At 39.1% G+C, this 27,381-nt stretch overlaps 1 protein-coding gene across 6 annotated transcripts; it reads right to left on the bottom strand.

Annotated features, from left to right (window-relative positions):
* Positions 1-313: 313 nt before the first annotated feature.
* Positions 314-25,276, bottom strand: HMGCS1 (3-hydroxy-3-methylglutaryl-CoA synthase 1). Of its 6 annotated transcripts, none has more exons than XM_517780.7 (11): positions 24,919-25,087; positions 19,317-19,375; positions 10,084-10,541; positions 9,575-9,700; positions 8,567-8,731; positions 7,316-7,481; positions 6,312-6,482; positions 5,682-5,788; positions 3,766-3,891; positions 3,392-3,555; positions 314-2,143 (listed from the first exon to the last, which is right to left on the bottom strand). In XM_517780.7, exons 3-11 carry the CDS (start codon positions 10,529-10,531, stop codon positions 2,054-2,056), a joined length of 1,563 nt encoding a protein of 520 aa, XP_517780.3. In that variant the 5' UTR covers positions 10,532-10,541; positions 19,317-19,375; positions 24,919-25,087; the 3' UTR covers positions 314-2,053. The 6 variants fall into 6 exon arrangements, with proteins under 6 accessions (XP_517780.3, XP_063666564.1, XP_016808832.1 ...); XM_063810494.1 differs by having other exon boundaries at positions 19,317-19,395; positions 24,919-25,059; XM_016953343.3 differs by lacking the exon at positions 9,575-9,700 and having other exon boundaries at positions 24,919-25,276.
* Between the last annotated feature and the right edge of the window lie 2,105 nt (positions 25,277-27,381).

Below are 27,381 nucleotides of genomic sequence, written 5' to 3'. Positions count from 1 at the left end.
CTATATATGCTTGCCACGCAATTTGAGAGTTAATTTCTTTGTTTCAAGTGTAGGAATAATTATCAGTGTAAATTCCTCCATTCTAGATGAACAGCTCCTTAAAGACAAGACCATACATCTTGTACATTTTCAAATTTCTGCCTTAAACAGAGCACCTTGCTTATATTAGGATTTCAAATGTTTGTGAAATGATAAATGAATGGAATGAGTGAACGAACTGAAATGAAATTAATGCCCATATTTAAAAATAGAATATTAGCTGATTTCTTGCCGAAGTTGTTAGTTCAAGAGTGAAAAAGAATACTCAAGTATCTGAAACATTTCTCTAAAACTTTATTTCAAAGTTATTCACCTCACCGTTAATAAGGTGTATGATTAATGCTCTGTGCCAGTATTTGCAGGCCTGCCCATTGCCAGCAATGGACTTTGAGAAAACCCATTTCCTGGCACCCAAAAGTTAAATTACTCTTTTCAAAACATACCGATCTCCCCAACACTTGCAAAAGTATTACATGCACCATTTTCCCACCATTCTTTAAATCAGAACTTACATTATTAATCTACATCAGTGAATGTTAAATGAAGTCATTTTAACAAATTATGACTGTACAAATCGAAATACTACTAGTTAATATCAGACAAGAGTATCTTACAAACACTACTATTACATATTACCTTGTAATCTGAAACATTATATTTCATATTTGTGTATATTTATTTTAGATAACTGAAACTTCACAGAATTTAACAGCAAATAAAGTTTAAAAAATTTAGTTCTGTACATTAGTTCCAACTATCCCTATTTTACAATCTATAAGGCTCATGTCATAGTTCAGCACCAAAAAGATCTACACAAAACTGTTTAACCAATCTTCTTATCTATCCTATGTGATAGTTTTGTTTGTTGTTGTTTTTTTTTTAAGGTAAAAGTCCTACTTCAGACCTTGAAGTGGAATACTTCTAGTCAGACTAGGTAAAAACTTGGGTCATACCTTATTTTCATTGAACAGATACTAAAAAAAAAAAAAAAAGGAAAAGGAAAAGAGCTGTGTTACACCATGACTTTAGGTTGTCAGCCTCTATGTTGAATTTATAACACTGAAGCATCAGAAATAGCCTAATAATGCCCTGCCCCTATTCTTCCCTTCCATTTTAAATTTTTAAAAAAGTAACCAGAAAAATGTTTCATTTATTCTTTAAAATAAGGTGCAAAGAAGGACTGCAACAACAAACTCCCTCATCTACACCTCCAATAACATCTCACTGTTGTTCAGCATAATCTACCATGAACTGATTCAGGAGCACACCTAGAGCTATATTCACAGCTCCTGAATGTACCATGTTTTCTATACCAGAAGCCTCTTCAATGGCAGTGTTTCTCTGTTCAGAGGTTATTACAATAACTTTTGTCACTGCTGGCCTGGACTTAACATTCCAGATTCCAGAGCCAGTGTTTTATTGTCCCAACTCTTTTCTTCCTCTTTAGGATTTATCAATTTTAGAAAAAGGGCATGTTTGTTTTGCTATTTTCAAAGGGTTTGTGCATATCACATTTTACCACATTTTACCCCAATTTCACCACACTGGGGAATGTTGTCACATTCCCCAAGCTAGAAATGTTTTCCAAAAACCACAGGTACTTTCTGTAATCTTGTTGTTCAAAGTACAAAATCTTACATGTTAAAAAAATTTTTAATTGGAGATTAGTACCTCTGCTTTCTTCTGACAGAAGTACACAATTCATTATACCATGTTTAAAAACCAAACATCATGCATACAAATGGCCAAAGAGGTATGAAGTTTTACAGAGCCCTTAACATCATTCGAGTACATTTGGCATTGGCCAGACCACAACAGGAAGCATGTCAGCAAATAGAGCAAAGAGACTTTCCCAAGTACACGATAGTCATCCAGGCTCCATGTCAGTCACATAAAAATTTACGTAACATGTAATCCTTTAAAATTATCCCCAGATATCCCATTCCTCCAACCGTTCCCATACTCCCACCCCATGCCCACCCCCTCCCTGAAGTCTTGCACCTCACAGAGTATCTTAATGTTCCCCATTACTAATGACAGCTGCTTCAGGTTCTGCTGCTGTGGCAGGGAGTCTTGGTACTTTCTTGGCAGGGCTTGGAATATGCTAAAATGAAAGGAAAAAAGTTGATGGCTCTTATGATTCTTTCCCCCACAAGAATCATGGCACCAATTAAAGTTTCTGTAAAGAAACTTAATAAAGGACAACTCTGGAGAAGTTTATGCTAAATATATATTTTATATAACTTTTCATGAAGGGAACTCAATATCCATTTTTCATCTTATGGTGAATTTAGTATACAATTATCCATATGGGGGGGAGAGGAAGCCTGCCACAGAGACCCACCACATACAGTATTTTACTTGTTACGTCTTGTATTTGCAACTCAAACAGTGGCGGTTTGACTTGCTACCTAATTTGTATAATAGCAAAAAGCAAGATTATCCATTTACCAAACTTGTAGTGAGCAGATAAATAAGTAGTTTCAAGGTTATAAAGTCCTTAGTTTATAACCTGGCTTCAATACTCACTACCTATAATCCTGGGCAAGTAATGTAACTTCTTGGAGGCTCATCTCTAAAGGGAGGACAGTATCATTTATAAACTTCAAGGAGGTTGTTGTAAGGATTAAATAAGAAAACGTAGGTAAAGTGCCTAGCAGGTAACAGGAATTCAAATCATAGCTATGATTGTTACTTCTTGACAATTTGAGGACAGATTTTGACCATGATCTGGGATGAGATGTGAAAGGATCCTTGTCCCTCTACTCCATCTCTCACAAAGACACACACCACAAATGAACCTTCTCTCTATATCAGTCTTCCTTTAAATCCTGGTATCATTAATAAAACCTAGTATTTACTGTATATTCTTTTTTTTTTTTTTTTTGAGTTGGAATCTTGCTCTGTCGCCAGGCTGGAGTGCAGTGGTGTGATCTCAGCTTACTGCAACCTCTGACTCCCTGGTTCAAGCGATTCTCCTGACTCAGCCTCCTGAGTAGCTGGGATTACAGGCACCAAGCACAGCTAATTTTTGTATTTTTAGTAGAGACAGGGTTTCACCATGTTGGACAGGATGGTCTCGATCTCCTGACCTCGTGATCTGCCTGCCTCAGTCTCCCAAAGTGCTGGGATTACAGGCGTGAGCCACTGCACCCGGCCTTTACTGTATATTCTTAAAATATTAATAATTCAAATGCAAAGCACTTTATACAATTGGAAATAGTACAGCTAGAATCTACTCCCAGAGCCCTTACTATGAATTACTCTTCTTTACTGACATTTATTTATGTTGCTAAATCCCAGTTAGGTCTCCTAAACCCTAAGGTATGGAGATGGGAACTCTTTTATTTACCTCAGTTGCTATGTTTGAATGCACAAGTCCTACTCCTTCATCCAAAGTGTCATCATTTGGAGTGGGACGCCGAGCGTAAGTTCTTCTGTGCTTTTCATCCACCCTAACTAAGTACCACGTTCCTTCAAAGAGTGAATCTATTGAACCCTGGGGAATATAGTTGACTAAAGGAAAGGGAGAGAATATCTACAATTAGTTATGATATACAATTCATCTGGTAATAAAGCTAAAGATAAGTTTCATATATCCCAATAATTTTCACTGACATCAGATTAGTACTGAGTAAAGTCTTGATATCCTTATCGTATATGTAGCATCCTTAATGATATCAGCCCTCCAAATGGGTTAACTTAAAGAACATTTAATATTTTTACCCAAATGATGGGTGTCCTCTCTGAGCTTCATGTTTTCAGCGAAGACATCTGGTGCCACACCAGTTCTTGAATCAAGCCTTGATTTAAGATCACATAAACTTGCTGTTATTTTATCAAGAGCAGACCCTAAAATAGCGAATAATTCAACATTAAAAGATTTTTTGAAAAAGCATGTCCAAAAGAAGCCTAAGTAAAATGTTACCAAATGAGACAAAACAACTTTTCATTTTCGCTAAAACTACTGGCTACTGATTAGTTAAAAGATAAGATGATACCTAGAATGGCAATCATTAAAAAGTCAGGAAACAACAGGTGCTGGATAGGATATGGAGAAATAGGAACACTTTTACACTGTTGGTGGGACTGTAAACTAGTTCAACCATTGTGGAAGTCAGTGTGGTGATTCCTCAGGGATCTAGAACTAGAAATACCATTTGACCCAGCCATTCCATTACTGGGTATATACCCAAAGGACTATAAATCATGCTGCTATAAAGACACATGCACACGTATGTTTATTGTGGCACTATTCACAATAGCAAAGACTTGGAACCAACCCAAATGTCCAACAATGATAGACTGGATTAAGAAAATGTGGCACATATACACCATGGAATACTATGCAGCCATAAAAAATGATGAGTTCATGTCCTTTGTAGGGACATGGATGAAATTGGAAACCATCATTCTCAGTAAACTATCGCAAGAACAAAAAACCAAACACCGCATATTCTCACTCATAGGTGGGAATTGAACAATGAGATCACATGGACACAGGAAGGGGAATATCACACTCTGGGGGACTGTTGTGGGGTGGGGGGAGGAGGGAGGGATAGCATTAGGAGATATACCTAATGCTAGATGACGAGTTAGTGGGTGCAGTGCACCAGCATGGCACATGTATACATATGTAACTAACCTGCACAATGTGCACATGTACCCTAAAACTTAAAAGTATAATTAAAAAAAAAAAAAAGATAAGATGATACCTATTTGACAAATCTCCTATGATGTCAGACTAGAAATCTCTTATTGAGTATCTGCCACCAGACAAGTTAGGAAACAGGCAGAATTTGAAACTATAAATAACTTGTCTACAATTAATCCATGGTATAATTATTTTATTTTTATTATTTTTTATAGAGATGGGGTCTCACTATGTTGCTCAGGTTGGCCTTGAACAACTGGCCTCAAGCAATCCTCCCACCTCAGCCTCCTGAAGTGTTGGGATTATAGGTGTGAGCCATTGCACCTGGCCCATGGTATAATTTTAAAAAGTAATGTCAAGTTTTCATCAGTTTATCTCTACATTTTTGCTCTTTCCTGCTCAGGGAAAGCACAAAAGTGACCTTAAATATAGCCAAGACCATAAGCCTATAAAAATTAGATAACTTAGTCCTATCCTTTATCCAGATAAGGTAGATTTTTTTTTTTTTTTTTTGTATAGATTTTTAGGGCAGAGAGTAAAAACCTACTGAAAGAAGTAATGAAGACTAAAATATTGTAATGATCTGTGGGACAGATTCAGGTGCTCACTTGAGAAGACTGCTAAATCAACTTCCCCAGAGTAGTTCTCAATACATTCTTTTTTTTTGACAGAGTCTCGCTCTGTCACCCAGGCTGGAGCACAGTGGTGTGATCTTGGCTCACCACAACCTCCCTCTCCTGGATTCAAGTGATTCTCCTACTTCAGCCTCCCGAGTAGCTAGGACTACAGGTATGCACCACCTCACCTGGCTAATTTTTGTATTTTTAGTAGAGATGGGGTTTCAGCCATGTTAGCCAGACTGGTCTCGAACTCCTGACCTCAGGTGATCTGCCCGCCTCGGCCTCCCAAACTGCTGGGATTACGGGTGTGAGCCACTGTGCCTGGCCTCAGTTCTCAATACATTCTTGTTGAAAGATTCAGCACTTACCTGGTGTAGCATCTTGTGTGACTTTAAGAGAGTACAGAGTGGCAGCCAAACCAGAACCATAAGAAAACACTCCAATTCTCTTCCCTGCTAATTGCTGAGGTGAGTACCTATGTAGGGTGTAACAATAGTTAAGAAGTTTAACTGATCCAAAGCTACAGCGTGTGGGAAGCTATAAAAGTAGCAATAAAAATTTAGGCTATAAGTAAAAGTAGAATCTAACTTAAAGTTTTAAGGATCTAACTCAAAGTGTTAATATTGCAGTAGGGAATCTAACTTAGTTTTAATATTGCAGCATGTGAGTTTTCATCTTGTGGGGAATGACAGAGCTTGTGAAAGTCATGCCACAAAACAAGTTACTTCATCAACCAGGTATTTATGGTTCAACTGTAGGTCAAGAATTAAAAAACCATGAAAACAGAAGCCAGGAAAGCCAGTATGAAATTAACAAATACTTCTGGAAGTAGCCTCAACCCATACATCTTTCAAGTCAATGGACAATAGCAGATTAGAAAGCATCAAGATAAAATTTTCTGTGATCTACCACCAACATGCTTGACACCAGATTTGGTCTTAGAAATCTAACATCTCCCAAATAAGGGGAGTTAAGTAGTAGGTGAAATTTATACTTACTGTGCTAGAACAGATGCAAGGGAACCATATACTGAAGATGTGTACATATTTCCATTTTGATTTGATACAAGTAAAGATGCCTTTGTTTTCTGACTGAAGAGTTCAGAGCTAGCCTTCATAAATGCCTTCTCCACATCTCTATCAAAGTAGGTGTCTTCTAATTTAACATCCCTGAAAGATTTATTTTACAGTTTTACAGTGTTCAAAGCCTATGTTTTTATTACACTAAACAGCAGGCCTAATTAGGATTCAAATCTTTAAGTGTATATAATTGTTTTCTCATTTATTAAAAGCCAAGTAGCAGCAATCTAATTGCTATAGAAATCATAACAGTTGTATATATATGGTTCTTTTTCTCAAAAGTTTTCATAATCAAGTTAAGACTGCTTGATTTCAATAGGTTAAAAGATGCACTGTAGCTTTATTGTCACTGAATAGAATACTATTTCAAGTCCATAATAATGTTTATTTAGTTAGAAAAGTCATGGTATTACAGGAGCCAAGTTTTAAAAGTCAAGTATAATTTTATCAGATAGAGAAAGGACACACAAGAGACACAGGGAGAAACAGAACGAGTTGAACACGCATAGCATGCTAGGGAGCCTAAAGTGAGAAAAAGACAGGTGGAGTACAAAAGCTGACTTTAGCTGTGGTAGTGTGCAGGATGGAAAAGGGCATGGGGGCAGGGGTGCTGAGAGAGGTAAGGAGTTAAGAGGCTGCTGTAGTGAATATAGGCCCTTGTGCAGTTACTTTATCGTGACAACATGAATGGAGCTGAAAGAAATAAATCAGAAAATCTGAATAGAAATGTCTAAAGAATTTGTGCATGTTAACTACCACTTCTCTGGACTTAGATTCTTCACTGATTGAGACACACAGATTAGACCGGATGACTTCTAAGATTCTTCTGACTCTCAATTTCTCAGGTCTGTACAAATAACAGCTTAACAGATATTAAAAATGCTCTAATATAGAAGGAAAAAACTCATAATAGCTCCTCTTACCCAAAGGCTTCCAGGCCACTATAGATACTATTTTTATCTCTATTCTGGTCATTAAGGAAGTCATTCAGCAACATCCGAGCTAGAGATTTCTGAACCAGTTTACAATATGGTGAGTGAAAGATCATGAAGCCAAAATCATTCAAGGTAAAATCTTTATCATTTCCCTCTGAAAGAGAAGTCCAAGGAAACTATGAAATTCATATAAGCCATGAAATTTTAAAGTTTGACTTTAGAATAAAGCTAGGATATTTGTATATGTTTAAACAGCAACCACAAATACACTGTATAATGAAACCTCTCTATACCTTAAAATATACATTTAAAAAGACACTCAAAGATGAAACAATATGTACTATGTCACTAATTTTCAAATTTAAGATTCATACACATTAGCAGGTTACATAATCAATTTAGTGGGTTAGGATTAGTATTTTTTTTTAAATAAAAGAGTATTTTAAAAAACAAAATGCAGTAGAAAAATAGCAAACTGAATAACTTGCAGCAAGGGTAAGTAATGTCATGACATTTTTGTTTCAGTCTGGCATACACATACAATGTAACATGTACTTCTTACTGTGGGTCCTAATAAAAAAGTTAGAAAACCACTATTCTGTTAATATATACTGCAAGAATGCTTCTTATCCAGAGTGACTAAATTCACTGATATTTGTCATTGAATATGATTTTTAACCCCTTCCCATAACCTCTAAAAAGCAAAGTTGGACTACAGAAAAAGTATACTTTATGTAATAATGTGTTATGATAGCATTAACTCAAATACTGTCCTTTCAGTGCCTCAACAAATTTCCAGATTAATGATGACAGTAAAAAAACAAATACAAATTCACAGGTCAAGTGCAAAGAGATTATTTTTGGGGTAAGATCACTTTAGTAATTCATTTTCATCAGTTTTCCCTGAATCACAGCTGTAGTCCAAAACCTTGTTAAAATACCTCTCTCAAAAGATGAATAAAATTCAACTTACCTTCTTTTCTCCACTTTGATTTTCTTACAAGGGGTAAACCGACCTAAATATTTTTGCAGAGATACACCTCAGTTCCAAAGTTTACCTCTTCTAGTAAATTACACTTTCCCAGAAACTATGGGAAAATGTTGTTTGGTGAATGAGGAATTAATGGTAAAAGGACATTAAATGAAGAATGCCCACAAAGTAGTTGCTTACCAAAGATACCTAGTATATTAGACTGCTCTTAACTGATACCAAAACCAAGGAAAATGGGTAAAACTTACCTTTCTGCCACTGGGCACGGATCTTTTTGCAGTAGACAGAATAGCAGCGGTCTAATGCACTGAGGTAGCACTGTATGGAGAGTTTTCCATCTACTATAGGATATTCAGATAGCATATCAGGCTTGTAAAAATCATAGGCATGTTGCATATGTGTCCCACGAAGCCCTATTAGAACCAAAAAGGAAGATGTCCATATATTTCTGCTTCTTGATGTCTGTATGTTAATAAGTATACTGCATTATCTAAGGACCTTCCTTAACTATCTGATCAATTCTCACCACTTACAGTAGAGAAATCGCAAGCTGAAGCCAATATAAGTGAAATGATACATAACAGTATCCATGGGCAGTCCTAAGACTCCTTTGGTATACAACTTTCCATGCCAGTTTCATAACTCTAACAGAGTTCACAGTTACTCTACTACACTGAAGACAAATTAAAATTGCCAGTGACTATCAGCAAGTTACTATTTATCATTTGAACCCTACATTAACCCACTTCTCTGTAAAGTGGGGATGACACCACCTACCTCATAAAACTGCTATGAAGATTAAATACAGGCCAGGCATGGTGGCTTACGCCTGTAATCCCAGCACTTTGGGAGGTTGAGGGGGGCGGATCACCTGAGGTCAGGAATTCGATGCCAGCCTGGCTAACATGGTGAAACCCTGTTACTAAAAATACAAAAAATTAGCCAGGCATGGTGGTGAGTGCCTGTAATCCCAGCTACTCAGGAGGCTGAGGCAGGAGAATCACTTGAACCTGGGGGCAGAGGTTGCAGTGAGCCGAGATCGTGCCATTGCACTCCAGCTTGGGCAACAAGAGTGAAACTCGGTCTCAAAAAAAAAAAAAAGAAAAAAAAACATAAATATGATAACACACATAAAGCTCTTAGCAAGTAGTACCTGCATTTAATGACCATTAAGTAAGCGACAGCTCCTATTTCTATTTTCAAATTTCTCAGCATATTGTGCTAAAAAAAACAAAAATGCTTTCCCAAGCACTTACCTCGTTCAAAAATTAAAGGAGCATTTGGCCCAATTAGCAGAGCTACTGCTCCAACTCCACCTGTAGGTCTAGCATTTCCTGTGGCATATACAGCAATATCTCCTGCAACTACCAGGGCATACCGTCCTGAAAAATATTTTTTGTTATTTCACAAGAAGGAATTCAACACTATAACCACAAATGGAAACTGAAGTCTGTTATATTTTCCCCAGAATATGCTTTTCCCTTCTTTGATAAAGAAAGAAAATGCTCTAATTTTTTTTTTAAATTCATCTGCCAAGGCTCTGTCATCCATCTGACTAAATTTTGAATAGACCATTTGTCCTACAAGATAAGATAACCAATTCACAATTTGGATAACGACAGACAGGTATAATATCTTTCTTAATATATCCAAACAAGGATAAATTACAAAAGTTTGCATATTGCATTAATTAAAGTGTCATTTGGGTCTATTGAACCTTAGAAAAAAATTTTGGGGGACGGCGGGGAATAGGCATGTAACATACCATCCCAAGAGCTGGATTCAATCCAGTTAACAGCATTGAAGACAGCAGCTGTGCCTCCATAGCATGCATTAGTTGTGTCGATTCCTTCTATATCTGTATTCCCAGACTCTTCAAACAGCTGCATCAAATTAGTCTTCACAGACTTTGATTTGTCGATGATTGTCTCTGTTCCAACTTCCAGCCGCCCAATGCAATCATAGGAAAGGTTATTTCTCTCCATAAGATTCTGAACCACAGTCATGCAAAGAGAGTTAATATCTTCTCTATCTGTGCAGAAGCCCATCTTGGCCTGGCCCAAGCCAATGGTATACTTTCCAGCATCTACACCATCATATTTTTCCAACTCTGCTTGATCAACATATTGAGAAGGAAAATAGATCTCAAGGGCAACGATTCCCACATCTTTTGGCCAGCAAGCTTCTGCATTCAAAGGAAGTGATCCAGGCATGGTGAAAGAGCTTTAGAAAGGAGAAACAGAAAAAAAATTGTTTTAGGTTATAAGTTGCTGGTTTTCAACTTTGAAATTGAGAAACAGATATTAAGAGTTTAGCAATCACCTGAAGTATTAGTTTAGCTTCTTTAAGTTTAGTATTTAGGGCACTCAATTGTGTACATGTGAAGTAGCAATTATTATATGAATGGAATATTATCATTCAAAATTATAGTCTTTTAGAAAGGTTTCCATTTTATTCAAAATTGGGCATCTCTAGATTTAAAACATGATTATTAGAGGTAAACAACACTCAAATAAGATTTTCTACATTGTAAAGAACTGTAAGATAAAATACAATGATAATTTAGAAATATGGCTGACAAATCAGAATTACCTGACCACCTGAAAGTTTTAATAAATTAGGCCGGGCGTGGTGGCTCATGCCTGTAATCTCAGCACTTTGGGAAGCTGAGGCAGGCGGATCACGAGGTCAGGAGATCGAGACCATCCTGGCTAACACGGTGAAACCCCGTCTCTACTAAAAATACAAAAAAATTAGCCGGGCATGGTGGCGGATGCCTGTAGTCCCAGCTACTCAGGAGGCTGAGGCAGGAGAATGGCGTGAACCTGGGAGGCGGAGCTTGCAGTGAGCAGAGATCATGTTACTGCACTCCAGCCTGGGTGACAGAGCAAGACTCTGTCTCAAAAAAAAAAAAGAAAAAGTAAAAATCAATCAATCAATCAATCATGTATTCATCATAGATAAACCAGTCCTGTTTTAAAAAAGGGACTAAAAAGTAGTGTCTAGATTTACTTACCAATAGTAACAAAAATCACTAGCTACTCAAGACCATTGTTGGGCATTTAACTTACCAGAGCTTCAGCTTCTTTAACAGGTTGTATTAGTCAGGAAAAGAAAAATTACTATAGATATTTCAAACAGAGGGGAGTTTTAATGCAGGGAAATAGCTACAAACTTGTTGGCTGGGCTGGAAGAACAAAGCGGGAAAGGTGGTTCTCTGATCCCATGAGCCTGCACTCCTGCTGAAGCTGCTGGAGCTACAGTACTAGTACCTCTGCTGCTGAGCTGGAACCCAGAGACCCAAAGTCCCACTGTTGGTGCTGCCACTGACAAGAACAAGAGAGGTACCTTCTTCCCACCTTCTAATATTTCTTGAGTACTTCCATCAGCCCTCTAACCAGAACCCAGATGGCATAAGAACCAATGAAATGTAATTGTGAGGCTTTGAAGAGTGGCACAGCTCCTCAGTTTTAGAGAAAGAATCCTAAAACCTAAAATTCTACAACTCAATTTCCTTTTTAGGTATAACATCATTGGATGGTGCTACTTAGGTGGCAGAATTTCACTGACCCAAAGGTCTTGGGTTATGAGTTACCTGGGCCGAACTGATTCATGAACATTCTGTATGACTTGTCAACCCACCACTAATTTGATACTTAAAAATGAAAGTCATATCCTGTATTTATGTCATTTGTCCTCTGCTGCTCTGCAATTAAAGGTCTTAAGGGGCCAGGTGCAGTGGATCATGCCTATAATCCTAGCACTCTGGGAGGCTGAGGCAGGAGGATCACTTGAGCCCAGGAGTTCAAGACCAGCCTAGGCAACATAGCAAGACTCTGTCTCAACAAAAAAAAATTTTTTTAAATGAGCTGAGCATGGTGGTGCATGCCTGCAGTCCCAGCTACTAGGGAGGCTGAGGCAGGAGGATCACTTGAGCCCAGGAGTACAAGGGTGTAGTGAGCTGTGATTGCACCACTGCACTCCAGCCTGGGTGACGGTGAGACCTTGTCTGTAGAGAGAGAAAAAAAAAAAAAAAAAAAAAAGAAAAGACTTAAGGGATACCAGTTGTATCTTCCTTCCAAACAGAAGAATCTTTTTTTTTTTTCATTCATCCAAACAATGCCAACATGTTACATGCTAAACATTAGGGATGCTTAATGGTAGACTTCCTTATCCTCTCAAATATTCACTATTTTATGGGATAATAAGAGAAAAACACATAATAATAAACAGGTAACAACATTGAGAGCCACATTATATAATGGAGAACTACCTAACCCAGCCTGGTGGTAGGGCAAGGAGTGTTAGGAAAAGCATCCTGGTTATAAGGGCCTGACTTGAGCCCCAGGAATGGGTAGGAGTAAGCAGTAAAGCACTGAAGAAACGGAGGGTAGTAGATTTTCAACAGAGTGGACACCATGAAGAAAGGCAAGCTACAAGGAATTACAAAAAACTTTACTTGTCTATTGGAATGAAACATGAGCTGAGTGGATCAGGTAAATAATAGATTAGGATAACTAGGTAAGGGTTAGGTCATGAAGGTTCTGGTATGCTGATATTGAGGGCTTCAAATTTATCATGAAGATAGTAAGAAGCCATCGGAGAGTTTAAAAAAAGGAATAACATGGTGATATTAGTTGTCAGGTCAGTGTTTTTCCAACTCCGGAATCAATTTAGTGGATGGCAAGCACACATTTAAAAAAATGAAACAGAAAAGAACACAAGATATAAGATTGCACGGCACAGGGTAAATGTAAAGATTTTTCTTGAATCAACCTTTTGTTTTAATTATTCATACATATATAAAGTATACGTAAGTTGCAATACAAAGTGTATTTTTACTGGGGGCCACAGTAAAAAAAGTTTGACAGCCACTGTTTTATCCTCACTAATGCTGTTTTACAGTCATTGGTGCTGTGAATGGATGAGTTAGGAAGCTGATATGGCAGTCCAGATAAGACATGGGTCATGAATTAGAGCATTTACTACATGTGGAGCGAAGAGGAACAGCCTCCAAAAACATGGAAAAAGCAAAAGAACTAGCAGAAACTGTAACTGACTAGATGTTAGGGAAAGAAGAAAATGTATAGAATGACTTCCAGATTTCCATCCTCAAGTGTTTTATGACTTGACAAGCACACTGTCAGATACACTAAATGAACAGAGATCCTCTCCACTTTGTTCTACTCCACTTCTTCCACACAAACCCTGTTTCCTTTATGCCCTTTTCCCTGGTAAGTGGAGTTCAGCCAAACCAGCGCTCAGAACCACCACTGAGGAAGTGAAGAGATCAGGCTCAGACAAGCTGCTTTCGTTCCTGTCATTTCACCAACATCTCCATACATTTTTCCAGTTCGGTTTTCCTATCTACTTCCTTCCTATATGGGACTTAACACAAGATTCTTAACTTTCATGTATGCAGTTTATACTAGAAAACACACAAAGAGAACTACACTAAAGTCAACATTAAGGATAAATGCTAAATACTACCCAATCTTTCCCCATCTTACAACTACTTACCTACATAACCCTCCCTCTACTCTTTACTCTCAAATTATTATATTCTTTATCCAAAAACATTTAGTGCTTTCTTCAACAACCTACCTCGTGCTTCTGCTTATTGAAATCCTTTATAGCCCTAGATCACATAGGTCACATTTTACCCATGACACCTTTCTAAATTACCTTTTGCATTTCTTGCCTGTCCTTCTACACCATCATACTTCATCAATTAAAAGTCACTTTTTTGGGTAACATTTCAGAAATTGGGATTCCTCTTACAATTGCTATCAGACAGAAGCCAATTATGATGTTGTCATTGCTTACACATGGGAAACTAACAAAACTGCCAGCATGACATTTGCAGATGACAGTCAACAGCCTGAAAGAAATTCCCAGAAATGATACTGGAGCATTCATTTCACCCTCTAGGAACCAAATGGACTGGGAAGGAAGTAGAAGATGGGGAATCCCTAAGCAGGAGTCAAAGTAGGCTGGCTTTGCATAATTGCAAAGCTGAAGGCCAGCACCAAAACCTTCGCATTCTTTTTTGGGATCTTGAAAGGAATGCTACATCACCAATTCTCTTGGCGGCACAGAGGATGTTTAATGGAAAATTACAGGTATTAACAACTCTGACTCCAAAAACAATTCAGAAGGCAGACTCTAAATATGTGAAATTTAGCAATTCCTTATGTGTTTTTTCACTTGTGTTTTCCATCTTATTGAATGTGCAAGTGACATATGACAAAAATCTATGTCTAACTCTAAAATAGCTCTTTAAAAAATTCTAAGTAATCAAAAAAGCATTGTATCTTAATTTAATTGGCCATGAAGCATCTTAAATTTATTACATCCTAGATTCTTTAGATAGTACGAAATATAGCATTCAGTGCTTCAACTGTGTTACTTCCCAAATATCTGCCTGTATTATGGATTGAAATGTCTGGGTTTCCCCACCAAATTCATATGTTGAAGCCTTAACTCTCAATGTGATGGCATTTGGAGATGGGGCCTTTGGAAAATAATCAGGTTTAGATGAGGTCATGAGGATGGGGCCCTCATGATGGGATCAGTGCTCTTATAAGAAGATACCACGAGAGCTTGCTCATGCTGTCATACTCTCTCTATGCCATGTGAGGACACGGGCAATCCAGGAGGAGAGCCCTCATCGGGAACCAACCACGCTGGCACCCTGACTTCCAGACTGCAAACCTATGAGATCATAAATGTCTGCTGTTTAAACCACCTACTCTATGGTATTTTGCTGTGGCACCTAAGCAGATTAAATAGTCTGGTCACCTCAACTAAGTCCAAGTTCCTTAAGGTCTCCTCATGTCTTAGACTACTGTATGGCCCGTTTTACCAGACATAGTATATATACCGCTGCTACTCAATTCCACAATGGAAAGAAAAACTCCTAAACACAACAGTCTACTTCCGAATTATATCCTCTTAATTCCTAAATTACTGGCCATATTTTTGTATTCAATACAGGAAAAACAATGTCATCACCAACATTCAGGGACAGGGGCATAAAGAAAGACTAAGGGAGGCTCATTCTTGTTAAGACCTAAAGCTGAGGAGGGTAAAGATAAGGCTTTTACATTCCTACTCCATTCATCTTCAACTCCTTTCCTGTGTCTACAACTCAGATGGAGGACTACTGATTTTCTGGATATGAAGCACTTGAAATGTTCTACATCCATCCTCACTCTGGGCTTCAACAAACTCTCCCCATCAATTTTTTGATAAAGTTGGTGCCCACTTTGCTGAAGTTGAAATGAAAATATAAAAGGGCTGTCTAATATGCCACTCGGCATGGATTCTAAGTTTATAGTAAAATAAGATACTGGATAGTCCACAAGAAAGGGCCCTACAACTACTGTTATCAGAAAAAGACTAGTCCATAGGCTTATAAGCTCCTACATATGATCTCTTAAGTCACCAAAGTAGGAGTAACCACCTTCCCAGCCTTTCCCACAAGGCTACCCTTTAGATTCTTTTCAACTCTTCAAACTGCTTTAAACATGCTGAAGACAGTATAGTCTTCCTTGCCTGGCTCAATGGTTTTTAACACTATTGGAAATAAAGTGAACAGGGAATATATCTTTTTGAAGGTATAAACCAGTTTGCAATATACTTGTACTCACTAATAAATTCACTTTAGTCTTTTAAGAGCATCATGTAGCAACACTGGCAATATATTTAATTATCCTTATAATGCTTGTACAATTCTCTATAAAAAGTCATAATGCAAGGCTTCCATTTCAGAATTAATCTGTATTTGTCACAGTCTGACCAGCTCTGATCAATTCTTTGTATTATAGTACTCCTAAAATAAGATACAACTCTATGACTCCTAAATGTCCTACATTAAATACATGACATGTTTCATTTGAAAACAAACAAACAAAAAATGTAGGTTAACTAAAATAACCCACATACATCAAATGGAAAGTGAAACACAATTCTGACTTTGATGGAAAAAAACATTTTTACATTGTCCAAGTCAGTCAATATTACTCATTCTCTGAGGGTTTCTGACAGCCAATGTGTTTTCCATTATGTTCTTGGTAAAAAGTCATCTAATCTGAAATATTTAGCCTTTGGTTCAAATTCAGAAAGAGAGTGATTAAGTTGACAGGAAAATTAATACAGAGAAATAATTGCTTTCATGACATTTTGAAGAACAGAAAGTTAATAGTTTCTGGTCTCAAATGTTACTTTTTTTTTTGAGACAGAGTTTCGCTCTTGTTGCCCAGGCTGGAGTGCAATGGCGTGATCTCGGCTCACTGAACCTCCGCCTCCCAGGTTCAAGCGATTCTACTGCCTCAGCCTCCCAAGTAGCTGGGATTACAGGCGGGTGCCACCACACCCAGCTGATTTTGTATTTTTAATAGAGATGGGGTTTCACCATGTTGGTCAGGCTGGTCTCAAACTCCTGACCTCAAGTGATCCACCCGCATCAGCCTCCCGAAGTGCTGGGATCACAGGCGTGAGCCACCGTGCCCGGCAAATGTTACTTTTAACTATCCTATTGAGCATGTGCTCTTACATTGTCCTTTCAAATGCTCTCTGAAATAGGCTAGATATAGTTAGATATAAATTAGGGAAAAAAAGACTAGTTACAGGTCTGAGGTGCTCACATTATGGTATTCACTCTTTACCCTACCAGAGAATAGAATATTCTGGTTAATTCACTATTTAAGAATAAAGAGGCCGGGTGTGATGGCTCAAACCTGTAATCCCAGCACTTTGGGAGGCCGAGGTGGGTGGATCACTTAAGGTCAGGAGTTCAAGACCAACCTGGCCAAAATGGTGAAACCCCCTCTCTACTAAAAATACAAAAATTAGCTGGTTGTGGTGGCGGGCAACAGTAATCCCAGCTACTTGGAAGGCTGAGGCAGGAGAATCACTTGAACCTGGGAGACGGAGGTTGCAGTGAGCCAAGATCTGAGCCAAGATCGTGCCACTGCACTCCAGCCTGGGTCACAGAGTGAGACTCCGTCTCAAAAAAAAAAAAAATTTAAAAAATTTAAAAAAAGAGATAAATCACAAAAACTTTCAAGTAGAACATAATTTTAAAAATCTGATGGTTAAAAAAATTACATGTGTTTTTAATTTTTTACAGATAATGCATTTTATTATTTTCAGAGTACTATATTCACCATAAAATAAGTCTAAAGAGAATAATGAGGACTCTGTATTTATAATAAAATACCCACATTTTCTTTTTAAATTCTATCCTTAAAAAAGGAGAGAAAAGGCAACTTTCAGAGAACTTTGTAAATCTTTCAAGTCTTCCAACAAAGTAGTACCAACAGAGGACTAAAGTCTTAAATAAGTCTCATTAAAGTGAGGGCTCACTCCCTCTGGTGGACAAAAGAAACTCCATATGCTATTTCCAGAATCAGTAAAGCAAGATAAGGAAGCCTTGTTAATGTTTTCTGAATGCTTCCTGCCTAGAATACATAAAAGACCTATATAGTTATTCTGAGAATAAATCTGGAAATGAAAGAGAACTGGAAAGGGGAAAAAAGGGGGAGGGAAACTAGCTGATGATACTGGTGCAAGGGAAGTCCTAACCTAGCTCCTCAATGGCTGTGTTGGGGAAGGACTTCAGCATCAGTCTCTCCTAAGTGAGCTCTGCCTCTGCTCTCTTCTCTGTCATAGGCCAACAGTTCTTTCCAAACTGCATGTCTAACCATTGTCAAGATGCTGCAGGTTGAGCATTCCTAATACAAAAATGCAAAATCTGAAATGCTTCAAAAACTGAAACTCTCTGAGCACCAACATGATGCTCAAAGGAAATGCTCATTGGAACATTTTGGATTTTGGATTTCCAGATTAGGGGTGCTCAAATGGTATGTTTTCTCAAATATTCCAAGATCCAGAAAAATCCAAAATCTTTAACACTGCTGGTCCCAAGCATTTCAGATAAGGAAAATTCAATTTATATTTCAAACTGCCAAGTTTCTCCTCTATTATTTAGGCTTAGCCTCTCTGCATGAAACAAGGAGCTTTTGGAGAGCAGGAACCGTGCTTTGTTCATTTTTGTGTCCCTGGTACCCAACCCACTGTTTGGCATATGGTAGATGCTAATGTTGAATAAATGAAATGGTACTAGACTTCTAATCTAAAGTCATTAACACCCATAGGAAATCATAATCTTGAAATACAAAAAAAGCAGAATTGTAAGAGAAGCACTCCCTGACAATATGAGAAAGCAATGGCTGCAAATAATTAGATTACCAGTTGAAATACATTTTCAATTACTGTCCATTCTCACATAATTTTTTTTTTTTTTTTTTTTTTTTTTTAGACAGAGTCTCACTCTGTTGCCCAGGCTGGAGTGCAGTGGCGCAATCTCAGCCCACCGCAACCTCCGACTCCTGGGTTCAAGCGATTATCTTGCCTCAGCCTCCTGAGCTGCTTGACTTACAGGCACCTGCCACCAAGCCTGGCTAATTTTTTTGTATTTTTAGTAGAGACTGGGTTTTACCATGTTGGCCAGGCTGGTCTCAAATTCCTGACCTCAGGTGATCCACCCACCACAGCCTCCCAAAGTGGTGGGATTACAGACGTGAGCCACTGTGCCTGGCCCATTCTTACATAATTTTAAACATTCATCCACAGCCCAGATACATATCTTTTGAGGCCATAATTTAAAAAGCACTAATGGCAGTCATGCTTACCTCTGATTGTTTCTGATTAAATAGTCCATGTAGTTATATTTTATTACATGTACTTTTTATCTTATGAGTGAACACTAATTTTTAAATTTTGTTTCTAGATTTTAAACATTAGTCTAATAAACATAAAATTAGTTTCCTGAAGCATTAAAGCATTAACAGAATTTTAAAGATGAGGTAGAACCCTAAAAGGGGTTTGAAGAACATATGGCACAAACAAATCGTTATTTGCTCTAGGATACCAAGTTTCCTCCTTCCATTAGAGAGGAATACTTTCCTTAAGCAGCATGACAGGATGTCATACCTGTGTGAAGGATAGAGAACTGCAGTCTCCAGGTCTGTCACTGTTTCCTCCTTCGGGCACTAGGAATTTCAAACAAGAACTGCTTTTAAAGTTATAAATCACTACCCAAATTCAAATACTAATGAATCCAATTCAAAGTAAGTTAAAATAAGCAATTCCTTATCCAATTACATTATGCAGAATAGAATTTGACATTTGCTTAGAAAAAATCATACTTAAAGCTTATAGAACATTTTCCCCCTTATTTTCATAGCCCTTATAGTGATAGGTTCAGTCCTGGTAATAAACGGATATAAGAAGCCTACTATTGCGGGAAGGAATAAACAAAAAAACCTCAAGGAAATAAGAAGCCCATGTCACCAATTGAGGCTTTAAACCAAGGTTTTCAAGAATTGGGGGAAAGGAATATAAACAAGTTGTAATGAGTTAGCAAATTTCTAGAGTAAAGAGATAGATGCAGTCAAGAGCCTGCACTGCATGTAACAGATTGTGGCTTTGGCAGCAATTTTGGACCTCGGTTTCCTCATCTATAAAATGAAGCTAATACAGTTGCCCTCCCCAGATCATTGTGAAGGATTGCTGAGGTGATAAAATATGTGAGGACACTTTGTAACACAAAGCACCAATACATTGACTATTACCTTAGTTCTTATAGTTCTTATAAGTGTTTTTCAAAGAAAATAAAGGTATTTTTTCTAGCAAGACCTAATCATTTTCAACACTGCCACCTTCACCCTCCCAACCTTTTATAAAGTGATTTTCCCTCTTACTGCTTATGTTAAAAAATTAAGCATTTAGACAAAGGAGCATTAAACATTATTATGTAAATTAAGCAGAAATAATTTGCGAATGTGACTGGAACATATTCTTCAGTCCATCTGTTTTGAAAGACTGATTATTACTTGAGATGGCAACTTCTATGTTTAACACAGCATACACCATTTCCTCTGCTCTCTATTTAATTACTGGCAAATTTAGCATCTGCCCTTAATGGATTCACTGGTGACTACATTCGGATGTTATTAATATTTAATAAAGCTTTACTTTTTTTACATAATTACATAATTTAAGAGCTCTTCAGTCGTAGCGCCTTTTACTTCATTAACTAAGTTTACTACCCACCTATGCCCCCCGCCCCATAAAAAGAAATAGATCTTGAGTTTTGTAGGCAAAGAATACTACAATATTCCAAAAATGTCTCTAATTACAGTATTATACATACTTTGAGAAAATAACCTATCTTTGTTCTTTATTATCTCAAATTATGCCTTTGTCTTCTGCAAATTAAGCAGACCACAGAGACCAGTTCTTGAAAAACATGATTCCTTCTCCACGTTAAGACCACTTAAATAATAATATTTCTTCTTGATGTTCATGTATGTATATGCATTTGACACTACTTGTATCAAGGAAATTTTCCTTGAACTGCCTATATTCTGCCTTTCCTTGCACTGCCTATATTCCCTCAATTTTTTTTTTTTTTTGAGACAGGGTCTCCCTCTGTCACCCAGTGACATGCAGTGGCATTCCAGTCACTGCTCACTGTAACCTCGACCTCCCAGGCTCAAGTGATCCTTCTGTCTCAGCGCCCCCAAGTAGCTGGGACTACAGGCGCATGCCACAATACACAGCTGATTTTTGTATTTTTTGTAGAGATGGGGTTTTGCCATCTTTCCCAGGCTGTTCTCCAACTCCTGGGCTAAACCAATCCACCCACTTTGGCCTCCCAAAGTGCTGGGATTATAGGCGTGGGCCACCTTGCCTGGGCCCCTCTTTCTATTTTGATTACTTAAATTGGAAAGGGATGTTAGGTGGGAGAGACACAGAGAACAAAGAAGAAACAAATAGAAGATTCAGAAAGGATTTCTGTGCCACTTAAGGATTTCTCTATTCTGGCTAAACCAGTATTGCCAAAGTCTCAAGCAGATCACAAGCTTATTTCTAACAGGTCTTTTCAGAGTAAGTGACAGAGGGAATCAACATGGGTCAAGAAGCAGTTAATGAATGGCAAGTAGCCAGGCAGGTTACCACAAAGCAGGTTTGCAGACTCATGGGATGAAATATAGGCACTTTGAGTCTGGCAAAGACTAAAACACAAGAATGATAAGACTGCCTAGGGCCAACCAGATTTATGCAATGGTAGTTTCTTCTGGAGTTTACTCAGTGTTCTGAATACTTCCTTCTGGCTCCCTCCTTAGCCTTGATTCAAAGAAGTGGTTGGAGAAGTTCATTGCCTACACATTTTGGTATGTAAACTATAAAATATAAACAGTTACCTATTGATCTTTCTCATTGTTACAGGAGATACATCTAGGAAATTAAGAACAAGTTGGCAACCTTTCCTCCTTAGGAGCAAGCAAGTAAAAACTAATGTTAAGAAAGACTTGCTCAAACCTGTACACTCTGGTATAGTTCTCCAAGTAAAAAGCATGGACATCCCTGCCTCCTCCCAGAGTTACTGGTCTGCCTATCAGAGATTCTACTCATCTTCAAGGCCCTGTTCTAAGTCACCTCTTCCTGGAAGCTTTCCTCGATAAATCACACAGAAAATAAGTTTTCTAATCAGGGACCTGCACTTCTACAGAGGTAGGTCATTCATACCCGAGTCTACATAGCCTACTCTCTATGGAAAACTAGTTATGGGCAGTCTTCTTATCCATACAGGATTCCTACACTTCTTTTGGGAGAGGGGCTATATATTTTGATTTTTTGAAATCCCTTTGAGACCTTGAAGTAAAGGGTACTCAAATGTCACATTTTTCAGTGGCTGAATTTGGAGTTATAACTACTAGAGGACAAATCTTTTAGATTTAATACTTGTAGCAGCCCTCAGTAGTAAGTGCTTTCTGCTATCACTTTTTAATTTTTTTTAAAATTTATTACTGCTCCTTGCAGAGCAGGGCTACTCTATATGTAGTGTGTCCAGAGTAGCCTGCTATCACTTTTGAGATGAGCTGCAGCACCACAATGTCTAGTTTAAAGAAATTGGCTCTTTACTGCTACTGTTCAAGGCATATGGTAGGTTTCAATTGTTCCCAGATCCCAAGGTGAAAAATGTAAGAAGCCCATATGGAATCAGAAAACATTTGTTGGTCTTACAATCATTCCCATATGCACCCACAACTAAAAACCCTGCAAAGATGAAGACAACACTTCAAGCTTTCAAAGATTAGCCTCTCCGCTACTGGTGTAACTACACTCAGTTGACAGACATTAAGTGAACATCAACACACGCCATGCATTAGGATGAAGACATTAAGAATCTAGTTCTAGCCAGGCATGGTGGCTCACGCCTGTAATCTCAGCACTTTGGGAGGCCAAGGCGGATGGATCATTTGAGGTCAGGAGTTCAAGACCAGTCTGACCAACATGGTGACACCCCATCTCTTCTAAAAATACAAAAAAAATTAGCTGGGTGTGGTGGCACATGCCGGTAGTCCCAGCTACTCGGGAGGCTGAGGCAGGAGAATCACTTGAACCTGGGAGGCGTAAGTTGCAGTGAGCCGAGATCACGCTGCGGCACTCCAGCTTGGGCGACAGAGTGAGATTCTGTCTCAAAAAAAAAAAAAAAAAAAAAAAAAAATCTAGTCCTATCATTAGGACAGGTAATATGTATCCCACCTTTTAAATCTATACTACCTTCTTGAAAAACATAAAAATATCACACATCCTTCTATGATATTTGGTTCCACGGTAACCCAGCATAAAATTATAAGGCTATATTCCTTTCTAAATGAAACTAATTGGAGAGTCTGATACGTAGCAAAACCAACTTCTCCAGCTACATCTCATATCCAATTCCACTGGATTATGGAAGATCCAACCAGGTTTTAAATGATTCTAGAGGACACAGGAAACTGATGTTACAACAATATCGGGTTTTTGCATTTATTTCTTCTGAGAAAAGCTATCTAAAATCTAAGTCAAAATCTCAAAATCAATCCACAGTTAAAAGAAACAAGATGTAAAAGCAATCTGGAGGGATATTTAAGATGAAAAACAAAATTAAAACAAGGCCCAAATGACGTGGCCTACGGCTCCAAACATAAAATATCCTTTTACACTCCCTCCCCACAGCGTAAGTCAGACCTTCTGAGTGCTGGGGTTACTGATGATTATACCAGAATTGAGCTGAACTAAAGTAAAACCGAATAAAGGGCAAACTTACAAACTTAGGTGAGAAATATCTACAAAAGTAGACACAAAGAAAGCCTTTCTCTCTTCCCATAAGGTATGCTATCCCTGCCCCCTTCTTCACACAAAAATAATTGCAATTTTAAAATAAAGTTTAAGGAACACAAGCTGCTTAGGTGTCTCAAGTGCAAAGAACTACTGACACGGATAATGTTAATGACTTTCAACTGCCTCTCATCTAATAGTATCTGTGCAATAAAGTCCAAAACACATCTCAGAAGGAAAAATGTTAACTCTAGGAGCACTTCCATTTGTCTTAATTTTGTTGTTTATCTTGTCATTGTTTTTCATATTCATGCCTCAAAACAGAGCAAATGTTAGTTAGCAGCAGCCAGAACACATCATCCTACTGCAGCAGGTGGCAAGAGCATCCTCGGGAAGGTGGGGAGCTGCAGCAGAGGTGAGCAGTGAAAGCAGCTACTGATGCCTTAAGGCTAAGGCCACAGGGACAAGCATGACAAACAGGCACAACCTCACATTATTTGTTCCCCAAATCCCTCCTCCAGAGTGGATCAGAATAATCGTTTCTCTACCACTGGTCAAGGCCAGACGTGGGTTTTCAAAGACTCCATATACTTGCTTTGAAATATCCTTAGCTTAATCCAAAACCTATTTGTGGGAGGACTCTGTGAGTGCCTGCCCATTACACTGTATCACCTAAAGCTGGTCCCGAAGGTATTAGCAGGAGAGAGATGTGGGATTTCAGAACACCAAGGAAGCCTATTCTTTAAAACGTAGACAAAAAAAAAAAAAAAAATATGGAGGCAGGAAGGCGGGAGGCAGTGATCTATGAGATTTGAAGCAAGTACAGACTGAGCCCCAGTACTTAGCCAGGTCTAAATCACGGTTGTGAACGCTTTCTTGCACCTGAGCTGAGGAAGAAAAGTAATGCTACCCACTTCCCTTCTTTCCATCAACTCTATATGTGGCAGCAGGACACACCCCCTGCGAACCTACCAGCCTCCGTCTAAAGAGGATCTTACCCATCCTTTGGCGTCCACCCTTAACCAACGCTCTGGAAACGCCTTGGTAGCCCAACTGTCTTTTCTCCCCCTCCTGACACCCCCCACTCACCTCTAGGCGGTCACAGCTGCCTCTCTGGCACCTCCAACTCCTATGTCGTTAGAACACCTAGACCTCAACGCCCTCTCGCGTTCTCCCCTCCGCGACTCGCCTGTGTTCTCGGATCTTCTCAGATCCGCTACGGTCGGCCTCAGGTCCCTCACGAGGGAACCCCCGCCCGGCCCCGCTCACGGTGCCCCATCCTCCCGGGCAAAGTCCACGCCTACGTCCTGACCCAGAGCCCCAGCTCCTTCGGGCCTAGTCAAGGACACCGCCTCTGTCTGGCCCACACCCCGCTCGCGGCACCTCCGCAGCCCAGCTCTACTCCCCAGCGCGGGACACTCACCAAGCGTGACCGAGCGGCAGCAGAGGAAAGGGAGTGAGCCACGAAAGGACAGTCCGCGGCGCCTCCCCTTCGCCACCAGCTTTATAGCCGCCAACCCACCCGACTCCGGCACCGCCGAGAGTCGCTGGGAGGCGGGACGGTGGCTCCAGCAGCCAATCGCGGCCGGTAGAGTTGCCCGGCAGCGCCCGCCCCCCAGTCCGGCTTCTACCAATCAAAAGGAAACTAGAGGCCATGACTCGCTAGGATTTTCCCTCGTGGCTGGAAGGGCGGGGAGAAGGGGCGGGGACAAAGTCTCAGGGCCGAGGAAGTGGTGTGAGAGACTGACGTGCGGTGGCACGAGAGCCCAGTTGCCAATGACGGAGCTGCGAGATACGGCGAGAGCCAACGGGAGCGGAGTGAGAGGTTCTCCGACCAATTGGGACTAAGTGAGAGGAGATGCGGGCCAATGGGTACTCCGCGTCCCACCGCTGGAGAGATGGTCAAATGTGGGAGGCGAGGTGGTCCCAGCTTGGGAGTCTGTCAGGTTGCCTAGCAACCAGAACTAGGCTTCACCTGAAAGATTTCTGAAATACTGTACTTGATTTGAATTCAGTCTTAACGTTTTCTAGCAAAGTGTGCCTAGATTGCAAATTGGAGCAGAATACTTCACCCAGAACTTGTATATGTGTAAATATTCTAAATACCCGATTTGTAAATACTCAAATATTGTCTCCTTCATTCAAAACTACCTTGACTTAAAAAAAACAGAACAAACAAAAGTGCTCTTGAGACAAAGCTTTCTAATTAAACCTAAAACAAAATGGTTTCAGGATTAGGCATCCGTGGGGAGGGTGCAGAGCCTTGCCTTTGAAGGGAAGTTGATACTGAATTCAAGGATTTTTGCCAGGCCATGCACTCTGAGGAAAGGGACTCCATTTGGCCTGTTGCCCACTGTATCTTCTAAGCTTCATATGTGGTACCTGCCAAATAAAAGGCTGTGGAAAGGCCACGTAATTGTCGGCATAGTAAATCCATCGGATATGGACTGCCTAACTCCCCCAGCAAATAGGAGCAATTCAAGCTAGAGGAATTCACTGAAACACTATTTGGGGGAATCCAAAGGAGGACACTTGTGGCTTTGCAATAAACTCTGCCTCTATCTAGTCAGAGAGAGAAGCCATAATACTTAGCTTTGGTGGGGGACTATGAGTGAGGTTCGGAGTTGTTTGTATCTCTCCCCATCTCAATTTAATTAACAGGAATGCTATTGATAAGGGGTCATTGGTAATTCTGTGATTCACACAATTATTGTTATGGGAGTTTTTTTAACCACTATAGATGCTAACCTAGTAAGACACATTCTCAGCAGCAAAGTGGCAAAATATATTGGAAATGGAACCACTATGAAGTGGTGGCATAAATGACTTGGGGGAAGAGGACCACTCAGTAATGATTTCCATTCCACAGTATTGCCCATGACTCATTTCATATGTATGTAAAGTAACTAGATAGTAAACAGAGAGAGAGAGACATTGCCTGATTATGATCAACAGCAATTTGGGGTGAGGTAGGAGATTAAAATTCTTGGCATATTGGAATATGCTGAAAGGCAGTAAGGACAAACACAAGAAAGAAGATACAGTTTTGTCGTTAGGAATCGCAAATAATTCCAACTCCAGGAGTACACAATGGGAAATGATTAGCCAGACGGTCATGAGAATGACCATCTTACACAACCGGAAATTTCTACAAGGAACAGACCGTCTTTTTGATCATGTTAATCTTCAATTAAGCAAAGTGAGCATGATTATTGATTACTGGGAAGCCAAACAATGGAGAACAAAAAGAGTTAGTAATTAGATACAGAAGATCTTGTTATAAATAAAGTTTCCATGCCGCAAAAGAAATAGCAGTCGAATATAAAATTTTCTTTTTAATTCTCAGCAAGGCAAGGTACTTCTATAGAAGGATGCACCCTTACAGATGGAGCAATGGTGAGTGCACACTTGGACGAGGGAGGGAAAGGGGTTCTTATTCCTGACGCACGTGGTCCCCACTGCTCTGTCGTTGCCTTATTGGCTAGGGTTAGACTGCAAAGGCTAAACTAATTCCGATGGACTAATTTAAAGACAGTGATGGCGGAAAAATGGTTATGAAATGAGTCAGGGTGAAGAATGAATTGGAATGAGTCAAGATGGAGTACGTAATCAGAATGAGTCAAGGTGGAGAATGAGTCAGGTTGGAGTAGGTAATCAGAAAATGTTGCTTTACTAGGAAGCTACGTTTAAAAGTAGAAGGCAAAGAATGGAACATACTGACATATTAATTCTTTGAAGAGAAATTTAGAATTCATATTTAACAACTTCCTCCTCTTGCATTTTTCTTACAGCTTTCTCTTCAAACTTATTTAGCATGTCTTGATTTAGTTGTTCTGCTTGATTTTCCAAAAGAAGAAGCTTTTCTGGATGAGGTGGAGGATAGTTA

The sequence above is a fragment of the Pan troglodytes genome, chromosome 4 (assembly GCF_028858775.2).
Source record: "Pan troglodytes isolate AG18354 chromosome 4, NHGRI_mPanTro3-v2.0_pri, whole genome shotgun sequence".
In the NCBI taxonomy this organism is placed as follows: domain Eukaryota; kingdom Metazoa; phylum Chordata; class Mammalia; order Primates; family Hominidae; genus Pan; species Pan troglodytes.
Note: the sequence above shows the minus strand (reverse complement) of the source record. Positions and strands in the feature narration are given on the sequence as shown.